Source organism: Oculina patagonica, chromosome 6, assembly GCF_052425735.1.
Source record: "Oculina patagonica isolate OP01 chromosome 6, crgOcupat, whole genome shotgun sequence".
In the NCBI taxonomy this organism is placed as follows: domain Eukaryota; kingdom Metazoa; phylum Cnidaria; class Anthozoa; order Scleractinia; family Oculinidae; genus Oculina; species Oculina patagonica.
The window spans coordinates 18,507,776-18,528,446 of record NC_135763.1 but is presented as its reverse complement, the minus strand read 5'-3'; the positions used below and the strand labels follow the sequence as shown (position 1 = coordinate 18,528,446).

General features: G+C 37.6%; 2 protein-coding genes across 3 annotated transcripts; one reads left to right on the top strand and one right to left on the bottom strand.

Moving 5' to 3' along the window:
- Window positions 1-258: 258 nt before the first annotated feature.
- LOC144658087 (tumor protein p63-regulated gene 1-like protein) lies at window positions 259-8,763 on the bottom strand. 2 transcript variants are annotated; one of them, XM_078518409.1, is made up of 5 exons: window positions 8,464-8,763; window positions 4,547-4,635; window positions 3,984-4,160; window positions 918-1,970; window positions 259-588 (listed from the first exon to the last, which is right to left on the bottom strand). In XM_078518409.1, the coding sequence occupies exons 1-4, from the start codon at window positions 8,746-8,748 to the stop codon at window positions 1,595-1,597; spliced, it is 927 nt and encodes a 308-aa protein (XP_078374535.1). In that variant the 5' UTR covers window positions 8,749-8,763; the 3' UTR covers window positions 259-588; window positions 918-1,594. The 2 variants fall into 2 exon arrangements, with proteins under 2 accessions (XP_078374535.1, XP_078374536.1); XM_078518410.1 differs by lacking the exons at window positions 259-588; window positions 918-1,970 and adding an exon at window positions 2,286-3,295.
- Window positions 8,764-13,151: 4,388 nt separating this feature from the next.
- Window positions 13,152-19,790, top strand: LOC144657491 (uncharacterized). Its single transcript, XM_078517835.1, has 3 exons — window positions 13,152-13,200; window positions 16,908-17,405; window positions 17,730-19,790. Exons 2-3 carry the CDS (start codon window positions 16,925-16,927, stop codon window positions 18,539-18,541), a joined length of 1,293 nt encoding a protein of 430 aa, XP_078373961.1. The 5' UTR covers window positions 13,152-13,200; window positions 16,908-16,924; the 3' UTR covers window positions 18,542-19,790.
- Window positions 19,791-20,671: the final 881 nt, after the last annotated feature.

The window sequence follows — 20,671 nt, the reverse complement described above, 5'->3', positions numbered from 1 at the left end:
GTGCGTTAATGTAAGAGAAAATGTATGAGCTTTTCGTCGGGACAAACAATCCGTAATAACCAAGTGTCCGAAGAGCTGGGCTCCACTCAGTTTACTGTATTGTAACAAACTTTCCTATACTCTATGACCCTCTTCCCCCACCCCCACGTCTATTTTAAAAGCTAATTTCAATACCCTTTTTATTTAGTGTTTAAAATCTATCGTTTCATTTAATCAATTACAACCAACCCGTAAATGTAAAAAAGATTTTAACGCAGGTTATTTAGGCCATTTTTTTTATTGACAGTATTCATTAATCAGAAGCTCGCATACAGACAGAAAATTGTTCAATTATCTCGTGTTAACTTTTTCCACTTTTTCTTCTCTCTCACACATTAATCTTTATACTGTAATAATAAAACGTTCTGATATAATAATCCATATTTTTTCCAATCGAACAAAAGCTTCAGCCAGTCACGTTTTCTTTAATTCATTACCTTTAAGAACTAGAATTGAATTCTCTTAAATTCGGATACACTATATTTCACCACAAGAATGCAAAAGTCACTGTAAAAAATACACCTTGATGCAACTCATTCGACTCAACAACTTCCCTATAAGTATTCACTACCCAAATACCGTAGAATTCCGGTTATAAGCCCCCCCCCCCGGTTATTGGCCCATCATCCTGGAAACAAAAAAATACATCCGGTTAAGCCCCCCGGATATAAGCCCCCCTCTACCAGATGACAGTACTGAATAGGGCTAAATGTTGCTTTATTATGTGTTTTAAACTTAAAAACGTATTTCCATCAACACTCCCGTGGCTCGTTTTGAAACGTTTTTTCTTCCGCTTATAAGCCCTCCCGGATATAGCCCCTCCGCTTAAAGCCCACCCCAAACCCCTTACGAAGTTGTATAAGCCCAGGGCCTATAACCGGAATTCTACGGTATTTGTTGTTTTGGTCAAAATAACCCCATAATATGTACTTATCATGAATGATTCTGGCCTTTACGTAGCATACAGGATCATTCTTCACTACTGGACTCGATTTTTCTAACAAAAAAAAAAAACAGGAATAAACGAACTGGCCATACATGGGAAATGCCTTAAACGATACAACTTCCTTGAAGCATAAAACTGCAATAAACAAAAACTTGTATTCTGACGGAGAGTTGGTTGATCTCTTTCTGATTAAGGATGGCTCATTCATGCGCAATCAGACAATTTCCTGTCTTTGTCGTGTATCTTATTACAAAACTATTTTCTCAACCGTGTTTCCTGATTGTCGCAACTCCGTTATTTTACTCCTACTGTTGCTTTCCAACACTAACAATCAAATCACTAAATTTACCAGTCACGCAAGTCTCACATACATATAACAGACATCAATACAATAGTCACGCCATTCTGGTCACACAATACTTTCCATAAATAATCTCTTCAGCCATACAAGTGATCAGCAAATCAGGCATACAGATCATGGCAACAAAGAAATTAAATTTAAAATAGAAAACGACTGGATAGATGTCCAGTTTCTCCCAACTTAAACTATAAGAAATGTATGGGAACTGGAAAAGAGAATTTGTTTCCCGATACCAACGAAAGATAAGCTTAAAAGAAAATGTTCCCACGGTCTTTACAAAATCCCAGCTTGCTCTGATTATAAACCATGGCAGTCAGCCCCACATACATATAAATCATTAAATCTCCCTCTACCACTTCAAAACTGTCCAGTGTTTCCTGGTTTGGGACAGTTTCTCGAGCTTCAGTAATGGCTTGAATGAGAGCTTTGCTGAACAAGCTGTGCTGGAAGTGATCGGGTGGTGAGTCCATGAGCAAGCTCCGCACATGACTGGTGAATGACATGTAAGGCATGTCAGCTGACCATGGGTTCCACGTCTGGAAGAAGCCAGGTTCATGATGGGAGAGGAAAATTCGCACGCCCAACTGTTTGCTGTGAGGGCTGTTTTCCCCATAACCGGTGACCCTACAAAGAAGAGAAAATTGGCCGTGAATGCCGTAAGCCCTTGCTTAACACAATGACTTATTGATTTTGAATTTTAAAACTTCGTTGGTCAGTGATTATAAAGCCAACAGTTTCACTTCTGACAAAATTTCGTGTACTCTTTCAATTTCTGACACTTGCAGTCCACCGTGACTTGGCGCAAAAAAGGGCTGAAAATTGCAGAAAAAGATTGTTTCAAACCTGTGACAAAAGGGGCTTTGCTCACTGCTTCCAGACTGGAACCCATGTCACGTAAACGGAGAATGTGATGAGCCACTGGAGTCCAAGACAGGAAGCTACATTTCTTTAGTTTATTAAGTTCATTTATAATAAGAACATGATTGTATCTTTATACTAACACAAGCAAAGTTAACAGAGCCCTAATTACACACATTTACAATATTTCACTCAACTATCACTCTTTTACATTAAATAACTTACTGAAAAGTATTACATCGTAGGTTACCTGAGTTTCCTATAATTAATGTTTCCTAAAAATCTGAATTTGGCACTTTTTGATTAATTTACATAGTATGTCTTCATTTAAAGTCTTGTGCCAATACCTTCCATATACATATTTATTTATTACACTACCAAAACCTCTAATGGAAACTCCTTAAAATGTCTTTTGTAAAGTTATACCAGTTGAAAGTTTGTTAATTTATAATTCCGCACTCAAGTTGATTGCAATAATTAAGATGGCTAAGACTTAGCTCAAGAAATGTTTTAGTATTGTATTAACTTATTTTACCATCTGACAAGGCTCGGTGTTGATTACAATAAATAGGTAAAGGCAAATTAGTATAGGTAAGCAAATTAGTAAATAGTATGAGTCTAATAATAGATTCTAATAAAAACTATTAAGTTCTTGCTACATTGGAAAAAAAGCCAGCCAGGAAACCAACTGCGTCTTTGTCGTCTTAAAAACATTCCTTGACAAGGGCATGTCCTAATATCCAAACTTTCCCCGGTCACGATTGAACCCCCAGATGGCATAGTTATAAACTATAGGCGAAATCCCACAATACACTTCAATCACTATTGGCTCATTTTGCACAACCTCAAGAGACTCTTGTGCCACGCCCTCCTGAAGTGCATTATGGGAATCGGTGATGGCCGAGATAAGAGATTCCTGGAACGGGTCAAGCTGCATGTGCTCAGGAAGATCACTCACGACATCGTTTCCTCTGTGCCAACAAAACGTGACAAAGGGGATGGCATGTGACCATGGATTCCAGTTCTGGAGAAATGTGGGAGTTGTGTTTTTGCCAAAGTAGACACGTAAACCAGTTTGGAAGTGCCGCGGACTGAAAAGACAGTGGGTAATACTTGCTTAGCCTTTGCCGGCTTGAAATCTAGCCCCACCCCAATCTATGTATGAGTGGTATACAAACATCCTTCCAAGAGAGAGAGTTGGATTTACACATAGAGAATACATGTACATGTATATAGGGCATGAGAGCTTGGAACAGAAGTTAGGGTATACATAATAGGGGTCCAGCACATGGCCACTCTCATGCTTAGTTGTCAAGTTAAACCAACAAGGCACAAGTAACTAGCAAAATCAACTAGCAACTTTTTCTTTAACAGTCACTGATAACATTCCTTTAATTATTATTCTCTTAAAAAATTTAAGGTTCAACTCATGTACTTGCCCCAAAATCTTTTGTGCATTCTGCCATTTATGAATATGGTGAATGTACATGTAATGACAAGGCTAATAGCATTCAAAAAAATTGCATTTTGCACTAAAAAGGTGTGAGAAATGTGAGACTCTGTTTTGCCGTGTACATGAAGCTTACCATTTCCGCATTTTTTGAACATTGTTGTTGTGAAAATGTTCCATTTTTAAAAAAGTATTATTACAATAAAAAAGTTGTTTTGTTTCTACCAAGTTCCCCCCCCCCCCCCATGCTCAAAACATAGTTTTAACCCCTAGACTTGACAGATTTATGCAATTTATGCAATTTATATATTAAGTTATGTTGTACTCACATCATCATTGTGTTCTTGGGATACACAAATCTTCCAACCTGAATCTTGTCACATTTTATCAATGGAATCTTTCTCATCTCATCAACTTTCAAACCAATGAAATTGTACTTGACCAGACAAAGTGATTTCTTTGTGATCAGGACAATCTTTTCTTTTTCATGATCCCAGTGATCAATTCTGTAAGCAAAGGACATTAGTTTGTACTGTGTTTATTAAAACTCATTAAAAATAAATGATATATAAGTAGTTAATTCTAGTTGTATAACTAATTGGTTGAGTTGACAGTGCCTCTTGGACCACTGTTTCACGGGCAGGGTTTATACAATTTACATGCACGTTGTTGTTTAAAACATATTTCACTACTTGCTCAATATTATTATTTTTTTCAAATTCAGATCAACTATTTTTTTTTCATTTACTTTGCATTTCCTTTGCATCAATATATACACCAGCAACACTAGCTCTGTGCTACAATCTAAAGGATGATAAAAATTGCCATAGAGGGTGTTCTAACATTATAAGGGATTAAAATGGTAACACGTTGATAACAAACATGGACTCACTCGCTTAAAAGCCACGAACTCAAGAGCTCTCCATCACTCTCTTCCAAATACAATTTGCATTCCTCCACAGCATTAGTAAAAGCCCCATCCTGGAATATCATTAACAATTAAATAAATAAGTCAATTATTAAAAAAGAAATCAAAAAACATTTTAAAAGAAATATCAACGCTAGCATCCCACTCATAGGAAAAGCTATTCTTGATCAGAGTGTAAAGAATAGATATTAATATTTGATGTTAGTATAATTTCAGAGGTGATTATAAGAATTGAAGCATTTTGATTGGTCGAGAAGCTCAGCTTATGAGGCTATAATCACCCCGCGCAAGGTGATTATAGCCACCTTTGACATCCAGGCAAGTAAACATGGCCGCTTTTGCTGAATGAAAATTTCTTTGATTTGAAAGAAACCAGTCCAAGACATGGGTTTTTAAAACGTTGGGAATTTTGAAAAATGACTACCAAGGCTTTTGGACTGAAAATAGTTTCAAGAGATGGTTCTCAAGGCATTAGAAATGATCGTAAACACGTACGGCGGTTTTGGCGATCGATGAAACTCAGTCAGATCGATTGAGCAAACTTATTTTAATAGTTCTCTTCTCACCGGAGCTACTCATTTTCGAGAGGATTCGCACATTCGCTTAGAAGTCATCAACAATCATGCAAAGGTACCGGACATCTATCTTTCTCATAGTGTTTGTTTTGTTCTGTTTTATTGCTTTAACTTGATAAATTCTGATTGCAATCGATGAATTAAACTGGTTTACACTGTATGCAAGCGAACACTTGTGTTTGCTGTTTTCTTGTTTGCTATCGTTATATTTTTAGTTCTTGATGATCACCTCTAAAAATTATACTAAAACAATTATTCACCTCAGGCTCAGTGATTATTGTTGATTATTCAACAATAATCACTTCGCCTTCGGCGAATAATTGTTAATTATGATTGACGGAATATTGATGGGACTACATGTAAATTTCCATACGAGTGAACAAAAAATGTTGTCTTAACCTTGCTCTTTTATCCCGTGTAGCCATGTAGTTATTTGGGTAATCTTGCAATGTTTCTCTCCGCTAATGGCTGCTCAAACCAGAACCGAATTGTTTTGATTGCAGCAACTTTAACACTTATCAGAAAAGTATCAATTACTGTTTGCCGACAAGCTGCTAAATAAAACTCAAAACCCACATACATGTACATGTGTACTGTCATAGGTTTGCGGTTTTGGACGCCAGGGTCACAATAAACATGACATTTTATTGGTGAAGTTATGATTGGCCTAAATCTCAGAAAACAATGCAGTTTTTTTGTTTAAGCAGCCATCAGTGGGTAAAAGCATTGCACAGCTACCAAATAATGACTGCAGACTAAATGGGTTATTCCAGAAAAAATACACACCTCCCCGACGGATGGCAAACTGGAAATTCTCGCGGGAGGGGGGGTTAATGGCTCGGGAAATCCGGGCAGGAGGGGGGGTCTGAACCTAAAAATTCTTCCTCGGGGGTCACTTTTAACTTTGACTCGATCAATATGTTTTACCACTTAAAAGAAGAAGTTTGTATCGAAAAATCTTGTAGTCTTCCACTTTATGGTGTTCTTACCTCATATGCTTCAAGTCTACCTTCATAGGTCCTTTTATTCATGAAGAACCAGCGCGATAAATGGATAACAACAACTTTACGATCGGAAAAAAACACTTTCGACCGAGCATGCAACGCCTGGAACATTTTTACGGTACCCAGGCCACCCGCGCCCGTGCTTTGCAACATCCTCAAAAATGCGAAGAAAAGACGATCGGTCCGGCTGCACTTTTCTGTTTTTTTTTTTAGCCAACCCGAGAACTCCTATTGCTGGCTAGAGCTAACATGTGTATACACAATTTGTGTATTATTTGGCTACTTCCAAGTTGAAGTTGAAGTTGAATTAATCCATGTCTTACGATCGATATGTTAACAAGTTTAAGAAAGCAAGAACCGTGGACATTTAATACGCATGAAAACTTAAATTTTTGAAAGAAAGGCAAGAGCTCCAGTTGACCTACACACCCATATAGGTAACAAAATTTAAAATTATTGTAGTTCAAAAGGCTTTATTGCTAAGCTTAAGAAGTGTCACACTAGCGAGAACTCGATCTTGTAAACACGAACTCGAAAACACGCGCCAATTTAGGCCGCCTTGTCACCGACAACTGAAATTATAGTTTTTCTTTATTAGCGCATTAAGGACTTTTTTCACTGTGTTTTTTCTTACATTTACATAATTTTTAAGACTTACATATTTCTTATCTTGTACATTTGTTGTTTGACGAAAAAAACAAGTGGCATTTTAGAGGAGAGTGTGCCGGAGGTCACACAAACACACGTGCGATCGTTGAAATTTGACCAGCAAAATTCGCAACATTAGCCCAGTTTTAAAACTTATAATAAACAGGGATCTTTTGGAAGAAAGGTTGCGTCGTTTGTATTGCCTGTTGTGTCCAGTTAGGGCCTTTTAAAAAAATGGAAATCCGGGCGGGAGGGGGGGTTCTTGAGCTTGGAAATCCGGGCGGGAGGGGGGTCTAGCGATCTGGGAAATCCGGGCGGAAGGGGGGGTTAAAAAATGTTGCCATCCGTCGGGAGGGTGTGGATTTTTTCTGGGATAACCCAATAAAGATCAAAATGTCATTTTGTTCTCTCAAATGGTCCAGAGGACCCTCCACTATGGCTTGAGCTCTGCTCTTGAAAGGGAAATGACATACTGTGGCTTTCACCTTAACTATTTAGAATATAAGCCATAGTAATCAAGATTTTATTTCAAAAATAACAGAATTAATTTGTTGATCACTTTTGAAAGTTAAAAGTTTAGAAGCACAAGTTGTGACTGGCATTTGAAAATAATAAAATTTGCAAGTGATATTCCAAACATTATAAGAAAATATCACATATAGGTACAACCTTTCCTATTATTTGTTTTAATATAAGAAAAATATATCCTAGTTCATCAGAAAAATACATTTTAAAGGGAGTGTCACCACGATTTAGTGCCACATGAAAATGCAATGAAGGTGTTGGTATTGATAAGAAGCCACTAATAATAGCCTGACATTGCTAAAATGCACTGTACTAATCAAAGGTGGTTTGGCTGTGGATGGATATAGCAGTAGTGGTGACTTGCCAGAGTTATAGTCAAGTGGAAAACAAGCAACAAAACATAGTCCCATGCTTGAAATATAAAATTATACAAACGTGTACAGATTGCTACATATGTTGGTACTATTAATTAAATGCGAGTTCCAAGAATTTTGAGTTACATTTATACAATATCCACTTATAAGGAGATTCAAGTAATCAAACAATGAAATCAAATAATGAAATAGAAAAAAACCCTGAATAATTTCTATTTTTGATCTCTTCCAACGCATTGATGACAAGATTGTCATAAATAAGTAATGACCTAACTGCATGCAAAACCCAATTTCACAAAAATGTGCCTCAGAACTGGCAAAATCGATTCCACAAACAAAAACGCTACACATTTAAGCTTAATCGTGTAATTACTATAAAGCGTGAACAGAAACGGTTTAAAAATAAGCTGTCAGGCAATAAACTTCAGATGTGCAGGTCAAACAAACCAGAGATCGAAGTACACTACTCAACAACTAGTCGACAGCGACTACCGCTATGAGTATGAAAGCATTGGTAACAGTTGACTATAATCGAGAGGAAATCGGCGAACAATTAATAATTTCTAGGGCAACTAAACTGTAGTCCTTGTTGAGGTCGCGTGTACATGTATAAAATGTCTTTGCAACCATGGCCAAGCTTTTGTGTTACAAAAGTACAAAACAGCTGCGTATTAAAAGTTGTCGTTCGAAAACAACTCAGAAAACTTTGCAAGTTAAGTTTATTTCGCATAAAAAAATAGAACAGACGTTCTTACCCTCAATGAAAAGTACTTCTTTGCTTGTTCTTGCCTCATTTTTACGCCAAGCTCTTTGACTTGCTCCGGCGTTAGTTCGCCTCGAAGGTTGGGCTGCGACTGGAATGGCGCATGTTTAACTTCAACGTTGGGGACATTCATCACTTCGTCTATTGGAATATTCGACATGTCTGATGCAGTACTGCTTCTATTGCCACCTTCGGCACCCTGAGCAGCCATTAAGGTTGGAGAGGAAGAGCTATTTTCTTGATTGTTGAGGTCGTTCAGCGACTTCCCATCCGCCATTACAAATTACAAACAGCAAGATATTCGTTTCCAGTCTTGCTCGACCATTACAGGTAGTCTATATTTGGTCACGACGTCACCATTACGTAATGCAATTGTTTTGGCGGGATAACCACAGGTAACCCAAGCATGAAATTTGCATATATTCAAGTAAAATGGCGGCCTTTTGAAATATAAGAGTTTATATGGGTTTTAAACGAAAAACTTTTGAGCGATAAATAAAAGCGTAAATTCTAAATAAAGTTGATGGAACATGAAATGGTTTCGTTTGTTTTTGTTACAGCATGATTTTAAGCAATTTAGAGCTATTTTACGTCTATTTACTGTAACATGTTTATCGTACATAATAATATGCAGCAGTTACTCCAAGAAACCAATATCTGCTCTATGTGCTGGCATCGGGGGCTGGTGATATCCTTGGCAGACCATATCTTGGCTACTTACCTTTCTGTGGAATCGAAGACAAGTTTACTGTCAGGTAGCCATGGCTTCTTGTTTTGGTAAATGTTTTTATCGTGATTTTCATGGTGTTGGTCACCTGGTTTCGGTTTCTTTCTCATTTTTGTACTGCTGCTGCACTAGTTTTTTTCAACACTTTGGTGACAGGGGTAGTTTACGTCAACAGTTTCCAATTTGTCGGTGAAGGTCTCAGTGTGGAAGAGAGGTGGTGTTGTCGTGCGTTTTGGCCAAGAGAGAAGTTTATTCCGGCATAGTATATAAACCCGAAGAAACTAACACAGTCTACAAATAAACCTCTCTGCCACCCACCAGCTACAACTATAGTAATGAAGCTACAATCATTTCAGGCTATGGGTGTGTCGTTTTCAGCTGAAAAAACATTCAGTGGTGAATAATAAAGAAAGAGCGTTTACAGACTGTCCCTACGGACACTGTGAGGATTGTTTCTATTACCTGTTTTGTTTCTGGTCCACATTTTGGCCACAAATGAAGACGTAAGTTTTATTTAGCTGGTACATACGTATTATGTAGTGCTCGAAATTTACGGTTTATATATATGCGTCACAAAACTTGTACGTGGATAATATTGGACTAACTGACTGAAATTCTCAATACCTACCAAGCCAAACCAACAAAATAAAAGTGCCAATAATTAACAATTATTCACCGAAGTGGAGGTGAATAGTGTTGGATATTCACCACAAAAATATCCACCACAATCACCCACACTGAGGTGAATAATTGTTTTAGTATATACCACACAAGTTGAATAACTAGCGGAGAAATGCGTCACTTTCGGTAAACAAAGCGACGCGCGAAGGCAGTTTTTTTTTCTCTTTAGCATAACCACACTGACCATCTATTGGTAATCGCGCAATCTGATTGGCTACACATGTGCTGTCTATTGATGTTAACCAATCAGCGCGCGCGACAAGCACTATCCACTTGTTTAGTATATACTAATCATAATTATTATACGTTGTAGTCACTACCTGTCTTCTAAATCTCATTGGCTAAGAGCCTACAGCTAATTCTGGCAATCAGCGTACCTACAGAATTTTCACTAATCTGCTAGCAGATTAGTGAATAATCTGTAGATTGCGCGCGCAATGCATGATTTCCAGAGCTATTTTAAGTTCACGTGTGGTGAGTGGCATCTTGCACACAGCAAAGTAAAAACTTGGCTCGGCGTCACTTGCAAATTCCTAGGAGATCTTCTGGAACTCTGAAAAATCTTAGCTTGTGTGTAATGTGATCGTTTCTTTAACCCCGCGGGTCCGTGATCATGAACTTTGAACAGCTATGAACACTTGATTCTTTGCTTGTTAATTAGACTACATATTAAAGAATACAAATAGTCCACTCTTTGTCGCCCAACGCTGAACTCGTGCAAGCAGAGACAGCAAAACTATCATTATCCTTGAATTTCATACTTATTTTTTACCAAACCTTTGCTTATAAAAAAAATTGGATGACAGTGAAAAACATATTGACGCTGAAATGACATCGACTGCTAACGATATAAAAACCTGAGTAAGCGCTATGAGAGTTTACATCGTTCGCCGCAACTGTAGCTTTCTCAACCTTTGTAAAGTACAACAGAGAAGACAAATTAATGCCATCCAGGCCATCCGGTAACCAGGCTACGGTGTTGAAATACAGAAAAGATTTCCAGCCGGGTAACGGAGATCTCGGTAAACAGACCTTTTAAAACGACTGCGTGGGAGGCTAAGTGGTGAGGCGAGATCACGAAACCTCTCCACTGTTAGCTCGGTTGGCCGAGCTCATACAAAGACGCCCTAACTTGTTTTGACTTGCGATAATTAATGATTATTAATCAGGTTAAAAAGAAGCGAGGCGTGTTAGTGTATTGTTCAGTGTTGGAATACAGCGAATTTTCTCTCGGGATGTGGTCAAAATTCAGAAGGACGTCAACTTACTAGGTTTTTCTTTGTTGGAGTTCTACAATACGCTGTCTGCAAGCCCATACACATGGTGAGGTGGCTCTAGTAACTGTGCGATACGGAAGTTCGCGTGATGGGAGCTCTTTCAATAGAAACGTTTTCTTCGGGTTTCTTTGTCTGAGAGTTCTATAAATAAAGTAAAGTAAATTTGAGTTCTATAAATGCTGTCCACAGGCCTATACTCATGGCGAGGCGGCCATAACCTGTTTTAGGCGTTCGGTAAGGTGAGGAATACCGCAAAGGACGAAAATTGGAAAAATGGTGAGGCATTTGGGGTGAGGGATTAACCCTTTGTCTGTCTTGCGGTGGCCCTTCAGCTTTGCGGGGCTCCCCAACTTACCGAATGTCTGCAACAGGCTGAGGCTACCACAAAACGAGACTTAGTTCGCGTGATGGAATTCTTTCAATGTACTCTCCGTCTAGCTAACACATAAGAAAATTTTAGCATTCTATGCATCGCTTCATTTTAATTAGCATTGCTGCTTTTTAATTAGGTCCTGAAGGTAAATAATTTCGAAACTATCGTCTGGCAATTTCTAATTGCTTGAATCGCACCCAATTTATTAAACTATGTCTTCTTGATTAGTTTATTCAGACTAGTTGTCATTTATACCGTGCATCATTTTTTTTCAACACACTTTTCCTGTAAGTTGTTTGAATGGTACGACGGCTATGGTTAACAGGATGTTTTGAAATTATTAAACTGGCAAACTTATGCAACACTTAGATTAGCACTATAGATTAGAAAGTATTACCTTTCCAAAAGCAGATTCTACCTGATGCAGTCGCAAATTTGTTATATATATTTTTGGTAGATTTTGTAGCTATACCTGGATAATATTCAAAGATTCTACTAAATTAGGATGCAATGCGAGAGGCTTTGTCATTTCAGTGAAATATTAATTTAATTGTTATCTACTCAACTGCAAAGCTGTTTAAGACATAAAATATTCGTCTGGACTGAAAACTAGCTGAAGTAAGCCATGTTAACTCTTCTTATGAGAAAGTAAACACTCCCATGCTGGCACAAGCTGTAGCTCGTTGTCTTCCCCAAGGGTTGAGAATCTCAAAATGTTATGTAACACGCATTCATCAACTGACACGAAAGCAACACATGACTACACATCGTACGCAAACATGCATCACTGCCTTTTTATTACTTTCTTAGGAGCAAATTCTGTCGGCTTAATTTGCAAATTTCTATTAGCTCTTGCCTATACACCTAGAACATTAAAAAAGTCTAAGACTGTGGTAAGGATAAATATATGGGACTGCGGGAAGAAGACTTATTGGACTTTTTTAACTTCTTTGTAACTTCACCAAGGACAGCGAATAGAACATGATTATTCTTGGCTATATTGATCGTTTTTCCCCGAGAGTCCGTGGTGTCATGAATTCTGAAAAGCTATGACACTCGATTCTTTGATTCTTAATTAGAGCAAATAAGAATACAAATAGCCCACTCTTTCTTATCAATCGACGCTGAAATGGAGCGAGCAGAGACGGCAAAGTATCGTCATCGTAATTGTAAGTTCCATGCCATTTATTACCAAACCTTTGTAAGGTACAACAGAGAAGGCAAATATCCAGGGTGTGATGTTGTGGAAATGAAGCCATTTTTTCGGCCTGGTTACTAGACTAGAGTGTTCCAATGCGGAAAAGATTTAAGACAGATTTACGGTAAGACAGACTAGCCAGCCTTCTTCTATGATCGTATTTTCCTCCCCCCCCCCCCCCCCCCTCCCCGAATATGATCGCTCACTGCGTGGGATACTAAGTAATGAGGAGAGACATGTTAGCCCGGTTGACCGAGCACAAACAAAGACGCCCTAAGTTGTTTCAGCTTTCGTTCAAGACATAGACCTTAAAAGTTGTACATAATTAGGGTGAAAAGAAGCGATGCGTGTAAGTGTATTGTTTAGTGCATGTTGGAATGCAGCGAACTTTTTCTCGGGATGTGATCAGAATTCAGAGGAAACGTTTTCTTTGTGGAAGTTCTATACACGCTGTCCGCAAGTCCATACGTAAGGTGAGGTGACTCTTATATAGTAACTGTGAGATACGAAAGTTCGCCGGTGAGGGGAGCTTTACTCAATAGGAACGTTTTCCCTGGTTTTCTTGTTGTCAGACATCTATAAACGCGGCCCAAAAGTCTACGCGTTCGGTTAGTTGAGAAATACCGCGAAGTACTGAAAGGACGAGGCATTTAGGATAAGGGATTAACCCTTGTCTGTTTTGCAGTGACCGTTGTTCGCGCTTCTCCCCAGCTTACCGATCGCCTGCAACAGGCTGAGGCGGCCACGAAACGAGAGCTATTTCGCACGAGGGAAGTTCTCCCTTAGTTTTCCTATGCAACATCGCTTGGCTTGTGTTGAACAATAATTGTGTTTTCGTCTGTGTGTTTGTCTTTATTTCAACATCTTATTCCATTACTCAACGCCAGTTCCATTCTTACCAGTACATCATGCCATTGCATTTAACATAAGTTTTCTTGTGTACATTTTTCAAACGAGTTCAACCGTTATGTGAACCAATTTTTTTTGTTTAGTACTTTACGTCTAACTTACACTTTGACAAACATTCCAGCTACTCAGTTGTGTTTTACTAAATATAAGTAAAAAGACTGGAACCAGTATTGCGATCGGTATAGGACATTTATAAAATGAAATGGTTTTAATGCCGATCTGTTTTTGAAACCTACATGTAAATTTTCGGTGACTACTGTTCAGAGTTAGACAAAAGAGCACCAAAGAACTTTTGTCTAACCGTCCGATGAAGGTGAACAGTAGTCACATAAATTTAGGATTCAAAAACAGATCGGCTTTAAAACCGTTTCATTTTATAAATATAAGTAAAAAGAACCAATTTCTATTTTATGTGGAAATGGCAGCTAGCGAAGTTGAGTGACTACCGTAAGCAAATTTTAGCCTCTCTTCATTGTATGCATCGCTGCTTTTTAATTAGTCCTCGAGGGCCCGTAAAGCTATTTCAGGTCTACCGCAGATGTGTCTAGCAATTTCTGTTGACTAGAATCACGCCAGATTCATATGCCTTTGTCTTCTTGCTTAGTTCTTTCAGATTTGTTGCCATTTATATTCAACAACATACTTATCCTTTAAGTTGGCACAGCATGACCGCTGTGATTCGCAAAATATTTTGAAGTTATTAAAATGGCAAATTTGATATTTCCAAAAGCAGATTCAACCTGATACACTTGCAATTTTGAAATAGATTTTTTGGAAGATTTTGAAATTATACCTGGATCATAAATCAAATTCTACTAAATTAGGATGCAACCCGAGAGCTGGGTTTCGTCAGTTCAGTGGAATTCAATTGTTATCTACTGAACTGTAAAGCTGTTTAGATATTACATATTCATCTGAAGTGAATATAAGGTGTGGTAGATTATTTTGATTTTTCCTTTGTAAAAGTGAATATTTCCATAGTGGCAAAAGCTATGGATCCTTGTCTTCTTCAAGGAATGGAATCTCTATGTGTAACATAACAAGTATTCATCAACTGACTCGAAAGCAATTCATAAATTTCTACACTGAACTACACATCATACGTGAACATGCATCACTGCTTTTTTAATTGCAGTATTGAGGAGCAAATTCTGTCGGTTATCACTCGCAAATTTCTATTAGATCTTGCCAATACACCTAGAACATTGAAAATTCTGAGATTGTAAGAAGGGTAACTATGGGACAATTTTCTAACTCTTTTGTAAGTTGACCAAGAAAGGCAAATAGAACTTGAACATTTCTTGGCTATATTGATCGTTTCTTTCCCCCGAGGGTCCGTGGTCACGAACTTTGAAGAGCTATACACAAGATTGTTTGACTCTTAACGAGAGAAAATAAGAATAGGAATAGTTTATCCTTTCTTATCTTTAAGCGCAAACCGCGCGAGAAGAGGCGGCAAAACTTCTTATATCATCATTTTCTTTCGTGTTATCATGAAACGTTTCTTTATAAATTGATCGCAAGATAATTTATGGTATGCAGTTTCTAAGAACGACTATTGTGGATTCGATCTTCGGTCGACTGCTTCAATTGAGGAACTGCGATGCATGACATTCAGTGCATAAATTAAATACTTTTAAAGGGGTCTGTCACGATATTTTTTAGTCATTTTTCTGATATATAAAAAGACTTTCAAACTGAAAAGATGGCAAAATGATAACCCCTCTAAAGTAGAAAAACATGAAAGTAATAATGAACTGAAAATACCGTAATGATTCGATTTAGCGCCCTCCTTCCAATAAGCGCCCCCTTTCGAATAAGCGCCCCCCTTCGAATGTGTCTTTGTAAATAAGCGCCCCTATTCCAATAAGCGCCCCCATTCTTATTAGCGCCCCCATTCTTATAAGCACCCCTATTCTAATAAGTGCCCCTGTTGTAGATAACTGGCCCTACTGAAGTCACTGACGTCAACTAGATAAACTCCTGACCGTTCACCGTACAGTTCATGTATATATTTACTGTTAAAATGAAGAATTATTTTAAAAGTAACTGAACTTTTAACAATTTCTAACTGTTACAGTTCCTGTTATTGTTAGATACATTTGGTTGTTTCTCAAAAAATTAAATAAGCGCCCTGTCCCGAATAAGCGCCCTGTCTCGAATAAGCGCCCACCCTTGAGGTGCCAAAAGTAAATAAGCGCCCCGGGCGCTAAATCGAATCATTACGGTAAACAAATATAGTAACGAGTGAGAAAGATTAAGACAAATTACGAAAAACAAACTTGAAAACAAAAGGTTATTTATTCTCTATGATATACATTCTTTAAGGTTAAAAATATATTTATACCTTATTCTTACTCATTTTCGCGCGTACTTTATTTCGCGAAAATTCGAGAGCCGAATTTCGCGAGTTTTACTTTTCGCGATTGCAAGAAAAATTAGAGAAAAAGTGTATTAAATTTCGCGATTTTGTCAGTGTTTTATGGATCAGTCGTCAACGACTAAGGATCCACTGGAAATAAAGTTCTGGCTCAATGTAACTACAAGGAGCCTGCAAATGGAAACTTCAGTGACTGTACTGGAGGGGTTTTGGCTAATTGACAAGCTCGAAACAGTAATCGGAGGAAGGGTCCTAGTCAAAAACAAGATGGAAAGATAAGGTAGATAGTTGCAGTTCCAAACATTTAAAATTTTAACTGTTGTGATACATATTTATAATATGGTATTAATTTTCGCGCGTTTAAATTTCGCGCAATGTTTTTTACGCGCGTACTAAAGTTCGCGATAATTTTGAAATCGCGAAAATCGCGAAAATTAATAAGAATAAGGTAGCAAATTTGTTTTCCGGTGATGATTTATTGACTATTTAATTTAACTCAGCTTAGACTTTTAATCTATTTAAGTTTGCTATTAAGTAACCTCAAGGTAGTTGTAGTGCTCTTATCTTAGTTGTTTCTGGAACGTGCTGGATGACATGCAAACTGCTACGTATTGTTTAGGAGACTGGAAAATAAGGCTTAAATTTGAAGGATCTTAATCATGGCCCTAGCCCAAATCACGAGAAACGTTCGTAAATGAAAAACTCAGTGATCGGGGATATCGTTATTTTACGATCGTTCCAACTAATTTCCATTTAATGAGAGTTTTTAACTGCAATTTTAACAATATTTGGTAGAATTAGGTTATTGTCCTGCGTTTTATTCAACCGCTTTTCTCTGTAGTTTGGGTAACCATCGCATGACGCTAAAATCTTTATTTTCTATATTTGTAGCAAGTGTACATTGTGTCATGATGGAAAATGACGAAGAGAACTTGAGAGACGAGGAATGTGATATCACATGGAAGGTTAAATCAAGAACAATTTGGGCATTTGGTGTCATAGGCTTCCTGGCCGATTTCTTTTTTGCCATCAGCTTCAGTGCCAGTCAGGACATCTTAGAAGCCACCAAGATACCCACATCCGTTGTTTTACTAGCAGCATCTGGCCCAGCGTGTCTGATAACTGTAGTTTATCCGTATTTTTTGCAAAGAGTCTCAGTTTTTGTGGCATGCTGTATGATTTTTACCATCTCGGTCACTGGAATGCTGATCACATCACTCGTTGATGACCCAGTGATTAAAATAATTGGAGTGTGCTTGGTGTCACTTGGAATCGGCGGCGCAGAAACCGTGTTTTATTCTCTAACATCTTTCTATGGGGAAAGTACGATAAACAGCTATGCTCTTGGTTCTGGAATCTCCTTTTTAGCGGCGCCTTTATTTTACACAGGTAAGGCATGCTGGACTTCAATTCAAAATTGCTAAACTTGTGGTCAAAATGTTTTCTTTACTATCGAGAAATTAGATAATTAATTACAACACGGTTAACAGCAATACTCGATAAGTTAGCAAAATCATAGTAAGTGAAGGGCTATTAAGCTATTGCAAAATTTCGAACAGTGAAGTCCTTCGAGTGGCTCCAAACGCAACCCATTACAAGTAACCTGAAATTTCCTGGATTTTCCTAAGTAAATCCTGAATGCAATAGTCGCTTTTACAATTTCTTTAATATCATTTATATTTTATGTTGGAATGTGACATTTTTTGTTTACAGGTCTGACAATGTTGGCTTGCTTGTCTCCACAAGTTTCTCTTCTTCTCCTCACAGTCTTGTGGATTCTACTGCCAATTTCCTACAGTGTAATGGAGGAACCAAGAAACAGTAATCATCCAAACCCTCATCCAACGTCATTCAAAGAAATTCCTTACAGCCCCGTTGTATCTAATTCCAGTAATACTTCCGAGTCAAGACTCTCTTGCAATGAGATGTTATCACTAGTCTGGCAAACACAGCCACTTTTTATTGGATTGTTTGTGAGCTGCTTTTGCAAAACGCTACTTGTCAGTGGTGTGATGACTACAATAGCGTTTCCTAACATTCCAGTTACTCCAAGAAACCAATATCTGCTATATGTGCTGGCATCGGGGGCTGGTGATATCCTTGGCAGACCATATCTTGGCTTCTTACCTTTCTGTGGAATCGAAGACAAGTTTACTGTCAGGAAGCCATGGCTTCTTGTTTTGGTAAATGTTTTTATCGTGATTTTCATGGTGTTGGTCTCCTGGTTTCGGTTTCTTTCTCATTTTTTTACTGCTGCTGCACTAGTTTTGGTCAACACTTTAGTGACAGGGGTGGTTTACGTCAACAGTTTCCAATTTGTCGGTGAAGGTCTCGGTGTGGAAGAGAGGTGGTTTTGTCGTGCGTTATTGACCGGTCCGTTATCGATGGCTCACATGTCTGTTGGACTTATCGGTTTGACTGTAGAATATCAGTTACGAGAACACTGTGTGTACTCTTTTGACGACGTTACTTGTTTTACAAGATCATCCACTGCATGGGATCCGTCAGTGTCGTGTATCGTATAACAAATAATGCATTGATAATGTGCTTTGTTCTGTGCTATAAAGCTTCCATTGAAGTGAAAGCCAAGTGGAGAAAAGACAAGCGGCATGCGAATGTTTCTCTCCACCTGATAAGAGCCCTCGTCACCACTTTCTAAGACAAATTAGTGTTTTATAACAGAAAAAAGTAATGCTTTGTTATTTGTTTAAGAATATAGTAACTACTACTTTCTCGAGAAGATTATTCCTTTTTTCCTATTTAGAAAACAAACTGATTATACAAAAAATGTGTACGCATAAAATGGCTCGATTTTCACTAGAGACGTATGATCCGTCTGGACGAGCTTGCATTTTAACTAGGGGAACATTTTTTAGTTTGTCTGATAATTCATTTGTAAATAAATACGGGCAAACAGACGGATTATACGTTCGGACGAGAACTATCTACGTAGTTCATCAGTGAACTTGGATGGGGCTATACCAGAACTTAGTTGGTTACCCCTCCACCTCCTTTATTAAGGTTGCTCTAAGATTTCCAGGTAGCCATTTGACAACAACACTGTGAAAGTAAACTGTCTTGTCTAAACACAGAACAACTTGCAGTTGTTAACAAGCGATTGTCAAGGGATTGTTTAGTGTTAATAATGTCTTTTGAACCCTTGGAATTAGTTTTGCATCTGCTTGTTTGGACTAAACAAAATATAATTATCTTGTATTGAAGATAAACGCAAGTGACGTATGTGATTTTTTTTTTTGTATTTGTATTTTTATTAGATTTCAAAAAATACATAAAATGGATTAGACGCTACACTACAGACTACGCTACTACTAACATTACATACAATATTTTAATTACTACACTTTAAACTACTCTACTAAACTATTACAGGCACTACAAATACTGCAAATCAATGTTTACACACAGAGTCTTCAGTTTATTTATCTGTTTTACATGCTAGCACAACTAAAACAATGCTATTATGACGCGTATGGATGGGTTGTATGAATTGCATACTAATTTATTTTTATATTTCTCCATTTCTTATTGTGAGCTAACAACTTGTTGTTTGATTTTGCTATCATTGCCTCTATTTGGTAAATAAATGTAATTTTAGAGTTTAAAACTCTTATTGAGGGTTAAGATTTGCTTTGTCTGCAAGAATATAAATATTGTTTGGCGACTAATAAAATGTTATAAACAAATAACTCGTCCTCGCACTTCAGAATGCCAAACATTATATCTTTGTCAGAAAAGTTGACAACGTTAGCCCAGAAATTCTTTGAATAATGGCAGGACACAAAAAATACTCTAGTGAGATGTGAATTACAATTTAGTGGTCTTCTCATACTCACCAGATCGGTTTTAGAAAACCTTTTAAAAATGTAAACAAATTGTTTACGGAGGACTAAATACACACTTAGAACGACATATTCTGAAATTTAAAAAATTCTGTATTTATAATAACAGACACTCTTTTTTATATATGAGAACCATTTTTATAAGAACGTCGAGGCCGTGAAAGGCAAAAATATAAGAACATCCTAAGAATGTGCTCAAGGCTGAAATTTGGTTAATAACATTTTTTTTTTCTTATTTGTTGTAAGTGACAAATATATGTACGAAATGAATACATCTTTTATTCAAATCCTGACCTGAAACCAACATTGTCATCGGTGACGTGAACTTGTGCATTTCGGTTAGGAATGAATTTACTGCAATACCACTTTGTTAAAAAAATACTAAGAACATTTTAAGAACATCGGCTAAAATCTTCGTAAAAGTTAAGAACATTCGGCCTTGGCTAAAAATAAGACGTTCTTATACAAATAAAAAAAGTAGTTCGCTGCTTGTCTCCTTCACCACACACAAATAGACACAACTTGCCTTTTTGGCCAAGAGAGAAGTTTATTCCGGCATAGTATATAAACCCGAAGAAACTAACTCAGTCTACAAATAAACCTCTCTGCCACCCACCAGCTACAACTATAGTAATGAAGCTACAATCATTTTAGGCTATGGGTGTGTCGTTTTCAGCTGAAGAAACATTCAGCGGTGAATAATAAATACAGAGCGTTTATAGACTGTCCCTACGGACACTGTGAGGATTGTTTCTATTACCTGTTTTGTTTCTGGTCCACATTTTGGCCACAAAT